Below are 13775 nucleotides of genomic sequence, written 5' to 3'. Positions count from 1 at the left end.
GACCATTTGCTTTTCTCAGAATTTCAATTCAAACTGAATTGATTTGCTTAATAAAGACCCCTTCATACATCCTAGACTCGTCTGGCGTGATCTCTCTCGCACCCCACAAGAAGCGCTTCACAGACCTGGGTGAAGGAATGTTACTGCAGGTCCAACAAGGGAAGGCCCTGGAGTCCCACTGCGCCTGTCTCTGAAGGCCTCCCTCTGCTCTAGGGAGGCCTCTCAAACCAAATGAAGCACACTCCCACACCGCATGGCGGACTGTGCCAGTGTGTCCACCTTGATGGGAAGCTGTGGAAGACAACAGTGCATCCCCATCGTGGCGACTTCCCTACTGTATCTACACATCCTTCGTTCCTTGGAATATCCCACAACAAGGGTCAGAATGAGTTGAGAACAGTGGGGTTGAACCTTGGGGTTGCTGTCTCCAGCCGGGGGATCACAAACTACAGACTCTGCTGTGCACATGAGTTGGCTGTGGACATTAAATATTGGTGGTCGACTAACCCCTAGGCACTGTGATTTAATTTCTGTGGAATGTCACTGAAGCATTGAGAAGTTCCCCAGGTACTTCTATGATGAAGTGTAGTCAAATCCAAGAGCCACTGCAGTAGCCTCTACTCCGGTCTGCCCAACTTATCTATCCGAGTGAGTAAGTACGGTAAGCATCAGTCTTGGGGGGCGGGTCTCCTAGTAACTGGGATGCCTTGTTCAGACCCCTCATCAGACTCACAAATCAACACCTTGCCACTCAGTCCTGAAAACTTCACCCAAGGGCTTTGACAGTGGCAGAGCCAATAGATACCCCCTCCCTCTCATGGACCATCTGTTTCTGGCACATTCTTTCAAGGCATTTGCAGAGCAACCCATGATCTCTCCATAGCCACAACAACTACAGTAGCCACACAAGGCTAACAAGGGAGGAAGGAAGTCCTTCCCTGCCCAAAGACAGTATCAGTTATGTAGGAAAGATGGGGATCTTCACCCCTAACCTGGGATTTTTTTTTCCTCTGGCATGCCTACTGCTTGTACCTCAAAGATGAGAGTGGGGGTCTTGCCCACCTTAGCTTTGCCCCAAGGAGGAGCGATTATTTAAGGGTCTCACGTCCCTTGCTGTAATCAGCACACAGAGACCCTGTTTTCCTCCCAATGATCGCTCACTTCTATGTCTCCACAGATACGGCCTCTCTCTCATTCAATGTTCCTCTAAAGTCTCTCTGGAAAGATATTAGAAGTACAACTCAATAAACCCAGGCTAGAATTCCTGCTTGGGCTATGATTGGGACAGGTAAATGAAAAGTGCTTTGTGCATTTATCAATGACTGCATAAGTGGTATTATTCTTAGGCTACACTTTTTTTTTTTAATGAAAATGATGCTATGTCTTTAAGCTTCCAAATTGCAAATGATTATTAAGTAAGGCTTTTTAAATTTGGGGAGTGGTGACTTCATAAAACCTTACCGCTGACAGCTGTTGAGACAATAGTATATACTTCTTTATTGTAAATGAATCCGAATCAAGGTTAATTTTAAGAGCTCTGCCATGCGCCCTGGATCACTGCTGGATTTATGGCTCCCTCATCATTCGTCTTCTTTGAACCTCTTACTGAACTGATTTCCCTGGCAATAAAATGCTCCTGCATAACTGGTCAGTTCAGACCCCTAATGTCCTGAAAGAAGAACCTTAGCCACACCAAGGTCATCCCCGCCCTTTACTGAAAAGAAAGAGGAATTTTGAAACTTGCCCAGTGTGATGCTCTTTAGTATGGAAGAGCTAAGACGTGATTATAGGTCTTCTGCCCGCACACTACATCCCGAGGTTGAGCCATACGAGCCTGCTGATGCTGATACGAACAACAATTCTCATGTGAAATGCTTGACAGTATCCTGTACTTTATAGAACATTCGGAAAGCTGGCTCAGGGCTGCATGTAGAGTATGTAGCTAATAAATGTTTGATAAGTGAATGTTGGGAACTTTATCGTTTGGGGTTTTTTTTTGGAAATCCTTTGTGTAAATCAACGCAGGGAAACCTGCAAGTTGCTAAAGACACAGAGAGCCGCCAGATGTTCGTTTGGACACCATGCAACATGTTGCAGCCAGGTGGGGGGGGGGTGAGGTGGGGGAAGGAGGAGCTGTACGTTACCCATGCTCATTTGGCAGCATCCAAGTTAGTTGAATAGAGACTAAAGATGAGTTCCGGGGCAAATCAGCCCATGGCCCTGAAATCTGGCACAACCAACCGTGCACGGTCAGCTGGCCACAACAAGCATGTGAACCTGGAAACACGACAGCCTTGGCAAAGAGAGACTCTGCCAGCCTAGCTTGGATCTGACCCGCCCCCCCCCCTTCCCCATAGGAAACCCTGTTGATTTATCTGGACAGCTTCAAGGTGAAAATATTGCTGCACGACATCTGAACCATATTTTGCTGAGAGTATGCAGCCCATAAAGCAGCTTAGGGTTGCGCAGATGTATCTCTGCGCACACACACAGTATTCCATATACTGAGCCATCTGTTCTTGAAGTCAGAGTCAGCCATCAGCACAGTTCAGAAGCTCCTGGGGAAGGCAGTCCACTTTGGTGTTCTTTTCTAACTTGGGAAAAACTCACCCCCCATCAGGAGGGCAACTTACAGAAACACCTTTCTTACTGGCTGTCCGGGGCTTCTTCCTTTTCCCCATTGGTCTAGCCACCTTTGTGCAGTGTGCTGACTACACAGCTGTATCCAGCTTCCTGACTCTTGGGAGTAATTCTCACCTAACTTTTTTTTTTTTTAACAACTAAGCAGCCCTCGTAGGAGCTGGCCAACCCCCAGCACGCAGGCACTACTCCACTTGGGTTCAAGAAGCATTTCTGCGTTCTCTAGAGACATACAGGAAACAGCCCCTTAGAAGCCCAAGAGGTCTCCTATCTCCACAGGACCTGCTTAAAGTTGTGTGCTTCTTCTCTGCTTTCCTTCCCTACAGGCCTAAATCTTTCTTGCCCATGGATGCTTTTTAACATTCCTAATTTTAGGGAGTCATTCACTAGCACTCGGCACGTACTGGGGTCAGCACATAGTACCTCACCAGAGCTTGCCAATGGCTATGGAGATAGCCCACTGCCAATGTTCCTGCTTTCACAGAAAAGCAGAGGAAGGCAGAAGGGAGCTAAGCAACTTGCCCGAGTGAACTGAGCCAAGAAGTGGCAGCACTGAAATGCAAACCCAAAAGTTTCTGGCTTCAGGCTGGACACTTGAGCCCTGCTCATGAGTGGTGCCGTGGAGGTTAGATGATTTGCAACATAATATTGTACTCAACAATCGTCTCTGCTTCAAACAGGAAGAGTAAAATATGTGTCTAACAGGTTTGCTGTTGGAAATCACACATGTTATCTACATTTTTTCCTCCTTGGTGAGATTTAACTCAAGTAACAGATAACTGGAGCTCTCTCCCTACCCTGGCGTCTTATCTGAACCTCAACCATCACAAGGAGGGAATTCAGGACAGAATAAATACAAGGTGTGGATGGATGCTTTTCAACCATAGGACATAGTAAATATTGTGTGTGGAAAAAACAACGGTATCTCCATCAAGTTAGGGATGCCGGGGAGTAGGGAACAACACATTTTTACAAGAGATTTACTTGTTGGAAATATAGAATGTCACAAAGCGATGGGGATGGGGGGAGGGAGAGAGAGAAAAAGGGAGAGAGGGAGAGAGAGAGAGAGGAAGAAAGGGAGAGAGAGAGAAAGGGAGAGAGGGAGAGAGAGAGGGAGAGGGAGGGAGGGAGAGAGGGAGAGAGAGAGAAAGAGAGGGATTTTATGCACTGGTTCACTCTCCAAAAGGATGCAACAAGCATCGCTAGCTGGCTAAAGCGAGGAACTCCATCCATGTCCCCCACGTGAGTGGCAGGTGCTCAGGAACTTGTGGCAGGAGCTTAGGGACATTAGTATGCTGCTATATTGGAAAAAGAACAGTCAAGACTTGAACCCACACTCAAATCTCAGCTGCCTGAGTCACAGGTGGCAGGTTAACGTTCTGTGCCTCAGAACCAATATTTCTTGAGCATCCTTTAGTTATCTCTTAGGTGAAAGTCACTGTATCAGGGACTTTTTCTTTTTAAAGACTGACTTACTTTGGGCCTGGCAGTGTGGCCTAGCGGCTAAAGTCCTCGCCTTGAAAACGCTGGGATCCCATATGGGCGCTGGTTCTGATCCCAGCAGCTCCACTTGTCATCCAGCTCCCTGCTTGTGGCCTGGGAAAGCAGTCAAGGATGGCCCAAGGCTTTGGACCCCTGCACCCGTGAGGGAGACCTGGAGGAAGTTCCTGGATCCTGGCTTCGGATCGGCATAGCATCGGCCGTTGTGCTCACTTGGGGAGTGAATCATCAGACAGAAGATCTTCCTCTCTGTCTCTCCTCTCTGTATCTCACTTTCCAATAAAAAAAAAATTGACTTATTTTGATGAGAAAGTCAGATTTACAGAGAGAAGAAGAGACAGAAAGATCTTCCATCCACAGGTTCATTCCTCAAACGGCTATAATGGACAGAGCTGAGCTGATCCAAAGCAGGAGGCAGAAGGTCCCCTTCGGGTCTCCCATTCAAGGGCAGGGTCTGAAGATTTTGGGGTCATTGTCCACTGCTTTCTCAGGCCACAAGCAGGGAGCCATGAGGGAAGTGGAACGGCCAGGACAGGAACTGGCACCCATATGGGATGCAAGTGCTTGCAGACAAAAGATCAGCCAATTGAGTCATTGCCCTAGACCCACCAAGGATTTTTTAAAAAGTTAGTTCATATATATATATATATATATTTAGCTACTTGTTTTCTGCTTTATTGAAGCAGGAAGTCCAGACAGCTTTTGCCATGGTGATGTCTGCCATAAACTTTTCAGCCCCACAGTCATCAAAAAGGTGCTCTGCCACTCTCATCCACCTTCCAGTGCTTCAGGACAGTCAGCTTAATTGTCCTTCTCTCCTATTTCTTCTCTTTGAGATATCTTCCTTTTCTTACCACCACGAAGCGTCAAAGCAAGACGAAGCAGACTCCTTTCAAATGTCATCGTCCCATAAATCCACTTGTCTTTCAGTTGCCAGCTAGCAAAAAAAATCAGTCTGAACAGGAGGAATTCTCTCTTTCTCCTGGATCTTGGCTGTCACATTTTCTGTTGCATCAGAGGACGCAACTTCCACTGCGATGGTCTTTATCACAAGTGGTGGGCCAACTGCAAATGGCAGCTCCAGCCAGACCTTTGTAGGACTTCTTCAAACCTGCTCCATTTCCCTAGGCACTGTTATCATTACTGCTTCTCTGTGTTGAGATTCAGAGAGGTCAAATAATATGCCCGAAGTCACACTCTAGGCAGTGAGAAAGCCAGTCTTCAAGCCAGCACGTGTCTGATTCCAAAGGCACAGAGTATTGAACAGCGCCAGAGAAATGTCACAGCATTGTTGCCCTTGGCTTTGCTAACAAGAGGGTGTGCTTCTTCACTTATGGAGACCAATAACTTTCTGTCGCTATTTTAAAATAATCTACCATACCGCAGATTGTTTTAAAATAGCAGTATTCTAAGCAAAAAATGCATAATAAGGATGGCGAGTGAAAGTGGGATGACAGTATAATCCTAATATCGCAAAAGCCCACCAACTGATGAACAAACAAAACATGATCTATCCACGCAATGCGGTCTTAAGCAGCAATAAAGAGAATAAAGGACTGAGAAGTGGGACAACACGGATGAGCCCTGAAAATAGTATACTAAGACAAAGAGGGCAGGGACAAAGGACCACAAATTACAGGAGCCATTTACACAAAATGTCCAGAATAGGCAAATCCACAAGGACAGAAAGCAGATTTGTGACTGAGGCTGGAGGAATATCGGAATGGAAATGTCAGGTGAAAAAGCAGGAAGTTCTAAGGAAGCCATGAAGATGTTCCAGAATGGAATGTGATGTGTGTCTTTTCAATGTGTGAATGGTATGGTATATAAATTCCATCTTCAGCTAATATAGATAGATAGATAGATAGATAGATAGATAGATAGATAGATAGATATGAAACTGTGCCATGAAAAATAACCCCACATTATGCATTTGCCATTAATAAATATCTATTGAGTGAACACATCAAGGTGCTTTATGACTATTTAAAAATACTAGTTCTTTTAAATTCAAATCTTTCTTACAATGATTTTTATTACTTCAAGGGTGCCTACAAGTCAATAGCCTTGGAACTAAATGTTGTTCCCCTTCTGAGGTCTGCAGCATCCTTACCATGGGGTTCTCCTTGTGCCCAACAGAATCGTCTATGACTTGCTCACAGACCCCTCTTCTCCCCTACTGAGCCCAAGCCAGAACTTGAGGAACACTCAAGGCCACCAGCCAACCAGTATGTCAGCTCAACCTGGCAATCTGGAAAAGTGAACAAAAATCGCCATTCTTCCTTTGTGAGAAAAAATTCCCAAGAGGAAGCCTTGATAGCATTCATCTATTTATAGTCATGTTGGAGAGCAGATGGAAGAGTGTGGACAGGGGGAAAAAAAATCAATGAATTCCAGAATAAAAATAGAAACCAATATTCAGGGTGAGGAGGAGTGAGGAAATAGGATATTAGAACTTGAGATTCAGTTTTTGTTCAATTAGACTGGTTAAAGAAAATCAAAGGAAAAATTATTCAAATGCTGGGAGCATTGAGACAGAAACAAAACAGAGTAACACAGCAAAACAAATGAGTTCAAAAGTCAAGTTACAGGCCCCTCGCAGTAACCTAGTGGCTAAAGTCCTTGCCCTGCATGAGCCAGGACCCCATATGGATGCCGGTTCATGTCCCATTGTTTCACTTCCCATTCAGCTCTGTGGTATAGCTTGAAAAATGAGTCTAGAATAGCCCAAAGCCTTGGGACCCTGCAACCATGTGAGAGACCCTGAAGAACCTCCTGGCTCCTGGCTTCAGATGGGCTCAGCTCTGGCCATTGTGGCCACCTGAGGAGTGAATCTGTGGATGGAAGATCTTTCTCTCTGTCTCTCCTCCTCTCAGTATATCTGTCTTTCCAATAAAAACAAAATCTTAAAAAAAAAAAAAAAGAGTCAAGTTGCCCTGAGTAGATTTGATACTCAGTAGAATGATCCCTTCAAGGGGTAGCTTTTTTTAAAAAGGCTGACTTATTTATTTGAAATACAGAGCTACAAAGATAATAGAAAACAGAGAGAGAGAGGCATACAGGGCTTCCATTTTCTAGCTAGTTCACTCTTCAAAGGGCCTTAATGGCCAGGATTGGGTCAAGCCAAAGCCTTGCATAGGTCTCCCACGTGAGTGCACAGGCCCAAGAATTGAGGCCATCTTCTATTGCTTTCCCAGGTGCAATAGCAATGAGCTGCGTCAGAGATGGAACAGCCAGGACTTTAACTGATGCCCATGTGGGATGCTGGCACTGTACATGGCGATTCAGTGGCCTATGCCATGACGCTATCCCCAAGGGATGGCTTCTAAGTCTTTCTCACCAGTGGGGGCGGGGGGGAAACTTGCCAAAAATACTGCAGAGTTTACGTCTTAGATTCCATAGAGGCAACAAAATCAAAATGAACCTTGGTTTTCTGAAAAGCTTGCTTTGACATTTCCTATGTAAAACATGCACAGGAATGTGGTGAAAATGGAAGTGAGCACTGTGAAGGGGCATAGAGACTGAGCAGTTGGGATTTCAGAATGAATTCAAATCTAGTCCGCAGGCTACCACCACCCCCGAGTTAAACAAAATACAGATTAAAACCACGCTGTGTATTTCCCACGTACAGGGCTACTGAAAGCATTTGGCGTTTTATTTTGTTGTGCAGGATTGCTGTGAGACAGGCATTTTCCAGATGGGAAAGGCACTGTGGCTGCAAACATATTCTGCCACTTGTTGCAAACTCCTACAACTTGGAAGTGATTCTGAGTTTCCAATCCTCTCTTTTCCCTACTACCCTGAACCTTTCCAAGTGAGAGTAAACGACTCCAGAACAAATGGCTGACACCTCGATGCTGAGGAAAGATCGCTAGAAAGACAGCTCTACCAGAGGAAGAAATGATAAAAGAATAAACAGAGGGAGGGCGTTGGGATCAGGCCCGTCTGCCAGTCATAAGGTTCCAGGATAGGGGACAACGGCAAACACTTGTCAAACTCGAGCCACGCGTTCAGTAGCAAGAATGCATCATTACTACCACTGGATCTAGTATAAAAAGTCCTGTACTTACAAAGGACACACAAATAGAGAAAAATCTGGGGATTTCAAGGTGGCACCTTCTCTTAATATTCCTCCAAGTGTGTTTAGAATTCATGCATTAGTATGTGCTCTCAGGGGGATCAACAGTTTCCACAGCCAATAAAGAAAACAAGATGAGATGTTGTTCTACCATAACAGAAAATTCTGCAGATATTGTTACTCAATCTGCGGCCATTTTCAAATCATATTATCTTTCCGTTGTTTTTTTTCCTGGGTGGATTTCCCAATGTTTTTTCATCCCTACCAAGGTCCCAAGGCATTTGGCTGAGCTCCCGTGATTCCTCGTTAACAGCAGGTAAAAGAAGCTGAAAAATCATGGGGTCCCCAGCTGTGCGCAGCTGCCTCGGTTGCCATGGACCTAGGCAAAGGTTCCATTTCTGGAAATAAAGCAGCCAATGGCTGGCTGGCATTCTGAAGCCAGCTATATATATAGTTAACTTTGTGTTAACTATAGCAGTAGGCCAGCATATTTGCTTTGAAAGAAAAAGACACATAGGGCAGAATGCCCACTAATCATGGTCTGATAATTTCCGACATGGGCCTAGGCAGGCAGCAGAGGATGGCCCAAGGATTTGGGACCTTGAAACCATCTGGGAGATTCAAGTTCCTGACTCCCAGCTTCAGGCCAACCCAGTTCTGGCCAGTGCAGCCATGTAGGGAGTGAATCAGTGGATGGGAAATCTCTCTCTCTCTAACTCGTTCAAGTAAAATAAATAAATCTTTTTAAAAGATCTGAAAACACCCTGGATTCCAGGGACGGAAGCCTTTCACTCCTATGTATTAACTTCTGAGTCCATTACCAATATTAAGTGGTCACCACATAAGAATACCTTGAACTTCAAACAGTTTAGAAGGAAAGTGCTGGCTCTACATCTATGAGGCACTGGCCCATTTCCTACCAGATGGGTAGCTAGAGTGGGCGCATGTACCAGCCCACCCTCTGTCCCTAACTGGCTAGGTTCCCCCACCAGCAAGGGCACTTTCATGGCTCCCAAGCAATCGGCTGCAAACTGAAGAGCTCAGAAGAGATCAACCCAACACATCTCTCGCCACTTCTGCCTGAGAACCAGCTTGGGTGACTCTGCACTCACCTGCTTTCTTGTAACAGTCCCGTCCACGGGGTCCACATATTCAAAGCTATCTGTCTTTGCCACACTGTAGATTTGGCTCCCCACGGCGAACTGCTGGCCGATGAAGGACTTGTCAATGACCAGGGCCTCCAGGTCCCTCATGATATAATACGTGGTCTTGGGCTCCAGGCCCTCGTAGTCAAACCTTGCGAAGAAGGAAAGGATACGTGAAGAATCAAAGCCTCATCAGAGAGAGAGCCACCACTTGGACCTCCTGCAGCTGTCTTCATGGAAGGACAGCACAGACAAGCACCCGCCCCTTGGAATCCACTGTCCACACGGTGGCCAGAAAGGGCCTATAAAGAACAAAACTCAAAACTGATCACAGACAGTCATGCACTTTGCGGTCTATCCCTAACCTGACTCTTGCACTTCATGTACTTGTCCCAGCGACACTGGTGTCCTGTCCAGTTCCCCGGGACACTTCACCCTCCCTGCCCTGAATTCCCTCCCCTCCCTGGCCCTTGTTCTTTGTTCCTTCCAACTTGGGCCCTTCCGTCCCAGCTATTGAAATAGCTGGCTCATTCTCTTCCTTCCATTTTTCAAATCTGTCACCTCCGCAAAGTGACTTTCCCTGACTGCTCATCCAAGGGAGGCCTCCCACCTCATCACCCTTTTTTTTTAATCTTCTTTCGGTAGTTAACCTTGGTAGGGTATTTATTTACTTATTTTTCTGCCTTGGCCCACCAGAATGAGAGCTCCCAGATGGTACAGGACAGTACTTGCTATGAATGTAGCTAGGAAGGAGAAGCAGAGAGCGTGAACTCAAGGAGGCAATGAAACAAGACCGGGGAACTGAATGTTCTATGATACTCTCCTGAGAATTTGGGGAAAAAATGTCACATTTGTTCCATTCTAGGTCATCCCAGATAAGTGCATCAAATGTGTTAAAAGGCTGGAGGGTGGTTTGAAAAAAACAAAATGAATAAATGAACAGAACCTAAAAATAATAACCATTTTCATTTGCTGTTATGGAGTTTGAAAGATGATGATGCAAGCAAATGCCCGTGGGCCTGGTGTAGTAGCCCAGCGGCTAAAGCCCTTGCCTTGTATGCAACTCCCATATAGGTGCCGGTTCGTGTCCTGATGGCCCTGCTTCCCATCCAGTTCCCTGCCTCTGGCCTGGGAAAGCAATCAAGGACAGCCCAAAGCCTTGGGACCCTGCACCTGCGTGGGAAACCCAGAAGAGGCTTCCTGGCTTCGGATGAGCTCAGCGCTTGTGCCATTGTGACTACTTGGGAAGTGAATCATCAGACAGGTCTTTCTTCTCTGTATATCTGACTTTCCAATTAAAAAAAAAAAAAGGAACATGTACAGTGTCAGGCTTCCATGTTTGAAAAACTATTCATCGGTTTTATTCTTAAAGAAACTGCTCAGTGTCAGAGGACCTGGACCAAGATCCCATGTCATACACAGGTAGGTCTGTATGTTCTGAGGCTAGACTCTCTGTCTTTTTCAAAACAAGCTTCATTTTTTTCTCTCTCTCTTGTTAAAATAATTTTTTTCTTTAAAAATATATTTATTTACAATTCACTCCGTTATTTTGAACTATCTGATTCAATGTATGAATTTGAAATCTATTTATTTACTTGTTATTTATTTATTTGAATGGCAGAGAGACAGAAAAGACAAGGAAAAAGAGAAATCTTCTGTCGGCTGGTTTACCCTCAGATGGCCTCAATGACCAGCACTGGGCCAGACTGAAGGCAAGAGCCAGGAGCCTCACGTGGGTCTCCCGTAAGGGTAGAGGGGCTCAAACACTTGAACAATCTTCCACTGCTTTCCCGAGGTCATTAGCTGCCAAGTGCATGGGAAGTGCAGCAGCCAGGACACGAACCAGCACCCGTATAAGATGCCAGGGTTGCGGGCAGTACCTTTACCCACCAGGCCGTGACACCAGTCCAAGACCAGGTTCTCTTTAAAGACAGGCTTTTGGCGGGGGGAAGGTAAAGAAAAATAGGAAGAGGCTGGACTATTTTGATACGATGGTCAAGTAAGAAACACAGACAGATTCCAAAGTTGAGAACAACATCCACTATGCGACAGATCGTGTTGAGTGTGCTGCTAGTCCACAGATGAGCCCACCCAAATGCTCTTCCTGTGCAAAGCCGTTCCTGGCATTGCCTTCCCCCCACAGTACCCAAACCCTAACACACTTTCAAGGGATGAACCCTTTACATGGCGAATTCCATCTCGGGTCTGTTTATACAAAGAAAGTCATCTGGGAGATGTTCTCAGATATAACTTCAGACTCAGTTATGAAACCATTTTATTATGTCGCTCTCTGCCAAAAAACACTCCGGCGAGAAATCATTTTATTTCACAATCACTTTTCTACTTGCTATTTGCTGGGGTGGAAGGAAATGTTTACCTTCCATCCTACCCTCCCTGCTTCTTTATCTCTGCCATCTTTTTTCGAGGGGGGGGGAGAAATATGAGACACAATTTAATGTCCTAAAATAAATTCAATCTCCAACGTATTATTCTCTAACATGGTATTTGTTATGAAAAAAATCAGCATGTAAGCTCTTGACCAAGAAGAATAAATACACACACATTGCTCATGACACCATTTCTTCAAACGCTTGGCAGACACCAAAATAATGATTCTACAAATTAAGAGGAACACATCTTTTGAGTCAAAACGATCTTGCTCTGCGAGAAGTTGGCAACAGTAATATATTTGACCAGGTTGAACTTTCTGGAAAATCTTCATTCTATGAAGAATTTCATGCGCCAATTAGCCCTTAGTAACACACACACACACACACACACACACACACACACACACACACACACACACACACACACCCATGAGGAGGGCTGGAAATTGGTTAGAAATTCGAATGAATGAGGCAAGCTTCATGGAACAAAGGATTGTATAAACTAGCTTGTAGGCTAGCATGTCCCCAGCCTTCTTCACTAAAAGACCTCAGGAATATTACACTTGCGTTGCACTTTCTTTGAAGCTAATGAGGATGATAACAGGCTTCGTTCTTCTCTGATATTAATCTGAGAGATTTATGGCTTCTGCAGGGAAGGAACAATCACCATACAAGGAAAGTCCTCAAGCTCACTTTCGGTCCCTCCGGCTCTGGAAACACAACTGCATATCCAGAGCAACTATTCACAAGCAAAGGCCGATGAGTCACAACCTCTGTTTTTCACACACAGAGTCTCTGAGGCTACCCTCAAATTCCCACATCCCAAACCTGAGTTTTCCAAAGTTAACGTCCTTTTCTTTCACCCCTCTCTTGAAATCTGGCTAGGTGTACACACTTTCTTAGCTTACCTGGGGTCATCAATACCCAGACCACCGTTCCTGGTTCCTTACATCAGCAAGAGAAAACACAGACCCCCCTACTGGCCTTTCTTTTCCTTCCTTCCTTCCCAGCCAGTATTTCCTTTTTCTGTACCTGCTTCCCTGAGAACAAACCTTTTGCAAAATCTTGGGCTTCCTGATTCACGTGGCCCCCCTCAAAGGGTACCAGTTCAGGCATCTTAGACACTGCTCGCTCAGATCATGAGCAAGCAACTAAGACAATTGTAGTGAAAGAATTAAGAAAGTGCCCTAACCTAGCCTGGCTTCCATATCTGTGCCCTGTCCCTGACAAGCAGGAATGGAAAACCAGAAAGAAAGACCCCTAGTCTGAATGCTAGAGGCTTATCAGAAAAGGAAGAGAAAGCTGCACCTTGCAGTTTTATAGCTCTTCACAACTTCCCCAAGAACCTCTCCAGACTGATGAGGCTCTCCCTGACACGAGCTTCCATCCGAAACTTCCAGCCCATTCGTTTCAGAAACTACCTCCAAGAGCAGGCCCTTCTCCTTACCTGCAAAAGTAGTGGCGGCCAAATTTGGTCCAGTGATCCCGGACAATTTCTTCCACGCTCTGCTTCCGGGCGGCAATAATGGACAGCCAGACTAAGACCGCCCAGAGGCCATCTTTTTCACGCAGGTGATCGGATCCTAGGAGAAGAAGAAATATTCTGCTGAAAGAATTCCTGGGGAATAAAACGGAAAGGAACTAAAATCAGGTAGCAACTGTGTGATCCACTAAGACAGCTAGATCTGTTTATTCTCTCTGTTAAGCATAATGCCATTCTCAAAAATATGCAAATGAAATTCCAGGGACATAAATAACTCCTAGAAACTACTGAAGGGATTGAAGATTCAATTTCACATAATCGGAGACTGATAGCACCATTAATTCTGCCATTTATTTATTAACAGTTCCATAATCCCTACCACGAACCATCCTATCTCGTGAGGATACAGCAGGGAAATGGAGAGCGGTTCACTCACAAAATGTGGATCCAAGGAGGTAGAAACAAAGAAAAGAAAAGCAAGCAGGTAAGAGAACAAGACACATACAATAAGGCTGGTGAGGATGGCATGCTACAAGGAC

At 45.3% G+C, this 13775-nt stretch overlaps 1 protein-coding gene across 1 annotated transcript in view; it reads right to left on the bottom strand.

Annotated features, from left to right (window-relative positions):
- PGM5 (phosphoglucomutase 5) overlaps positions 1 to 13775 on the bottom strand; it is a 152132-nt gene that overhangs the window by 30058 nt on the left and 108299 nt on the right. Inside the window, exons 8-9 of the mRNA XM_040988748.1 lie at positions 13201 to 13336; positions 9331 to 9514 (exon numbers count right to left, since the gene is read on the bottom strand). Coding sequence (XP_040844682.1) covers positions 9331 to 9514; positions 13201 to 13336 — 320 coding nt within the window. The remainder of the gene's footprint in view (positions 1 to 9330; positions 9515 to 13200; positions 13337 to 13775) is intronic.

This window comes from Ochotona curzoniae, unplaced genomic scaffold, assembly GCF_017591425.1.
Source record: "Ochotona curzoniae isolate NIBS_2020 unplaced genomic scaffold, NIBS_Ocur_1.0 contig_50, whole genome shotgun sequence".
NCBI classification, from domain to species: Eukaryota; Metazoa; Chordata; class Mammalia; order Lagomorpha; family Ochotonidae; genus Ochotona; species Ochotona curzoniae.
Note: the sequence above shows the minus strand (reverse complement) of the source record. Positions and strands in the feature narration are given on the sequence as shown.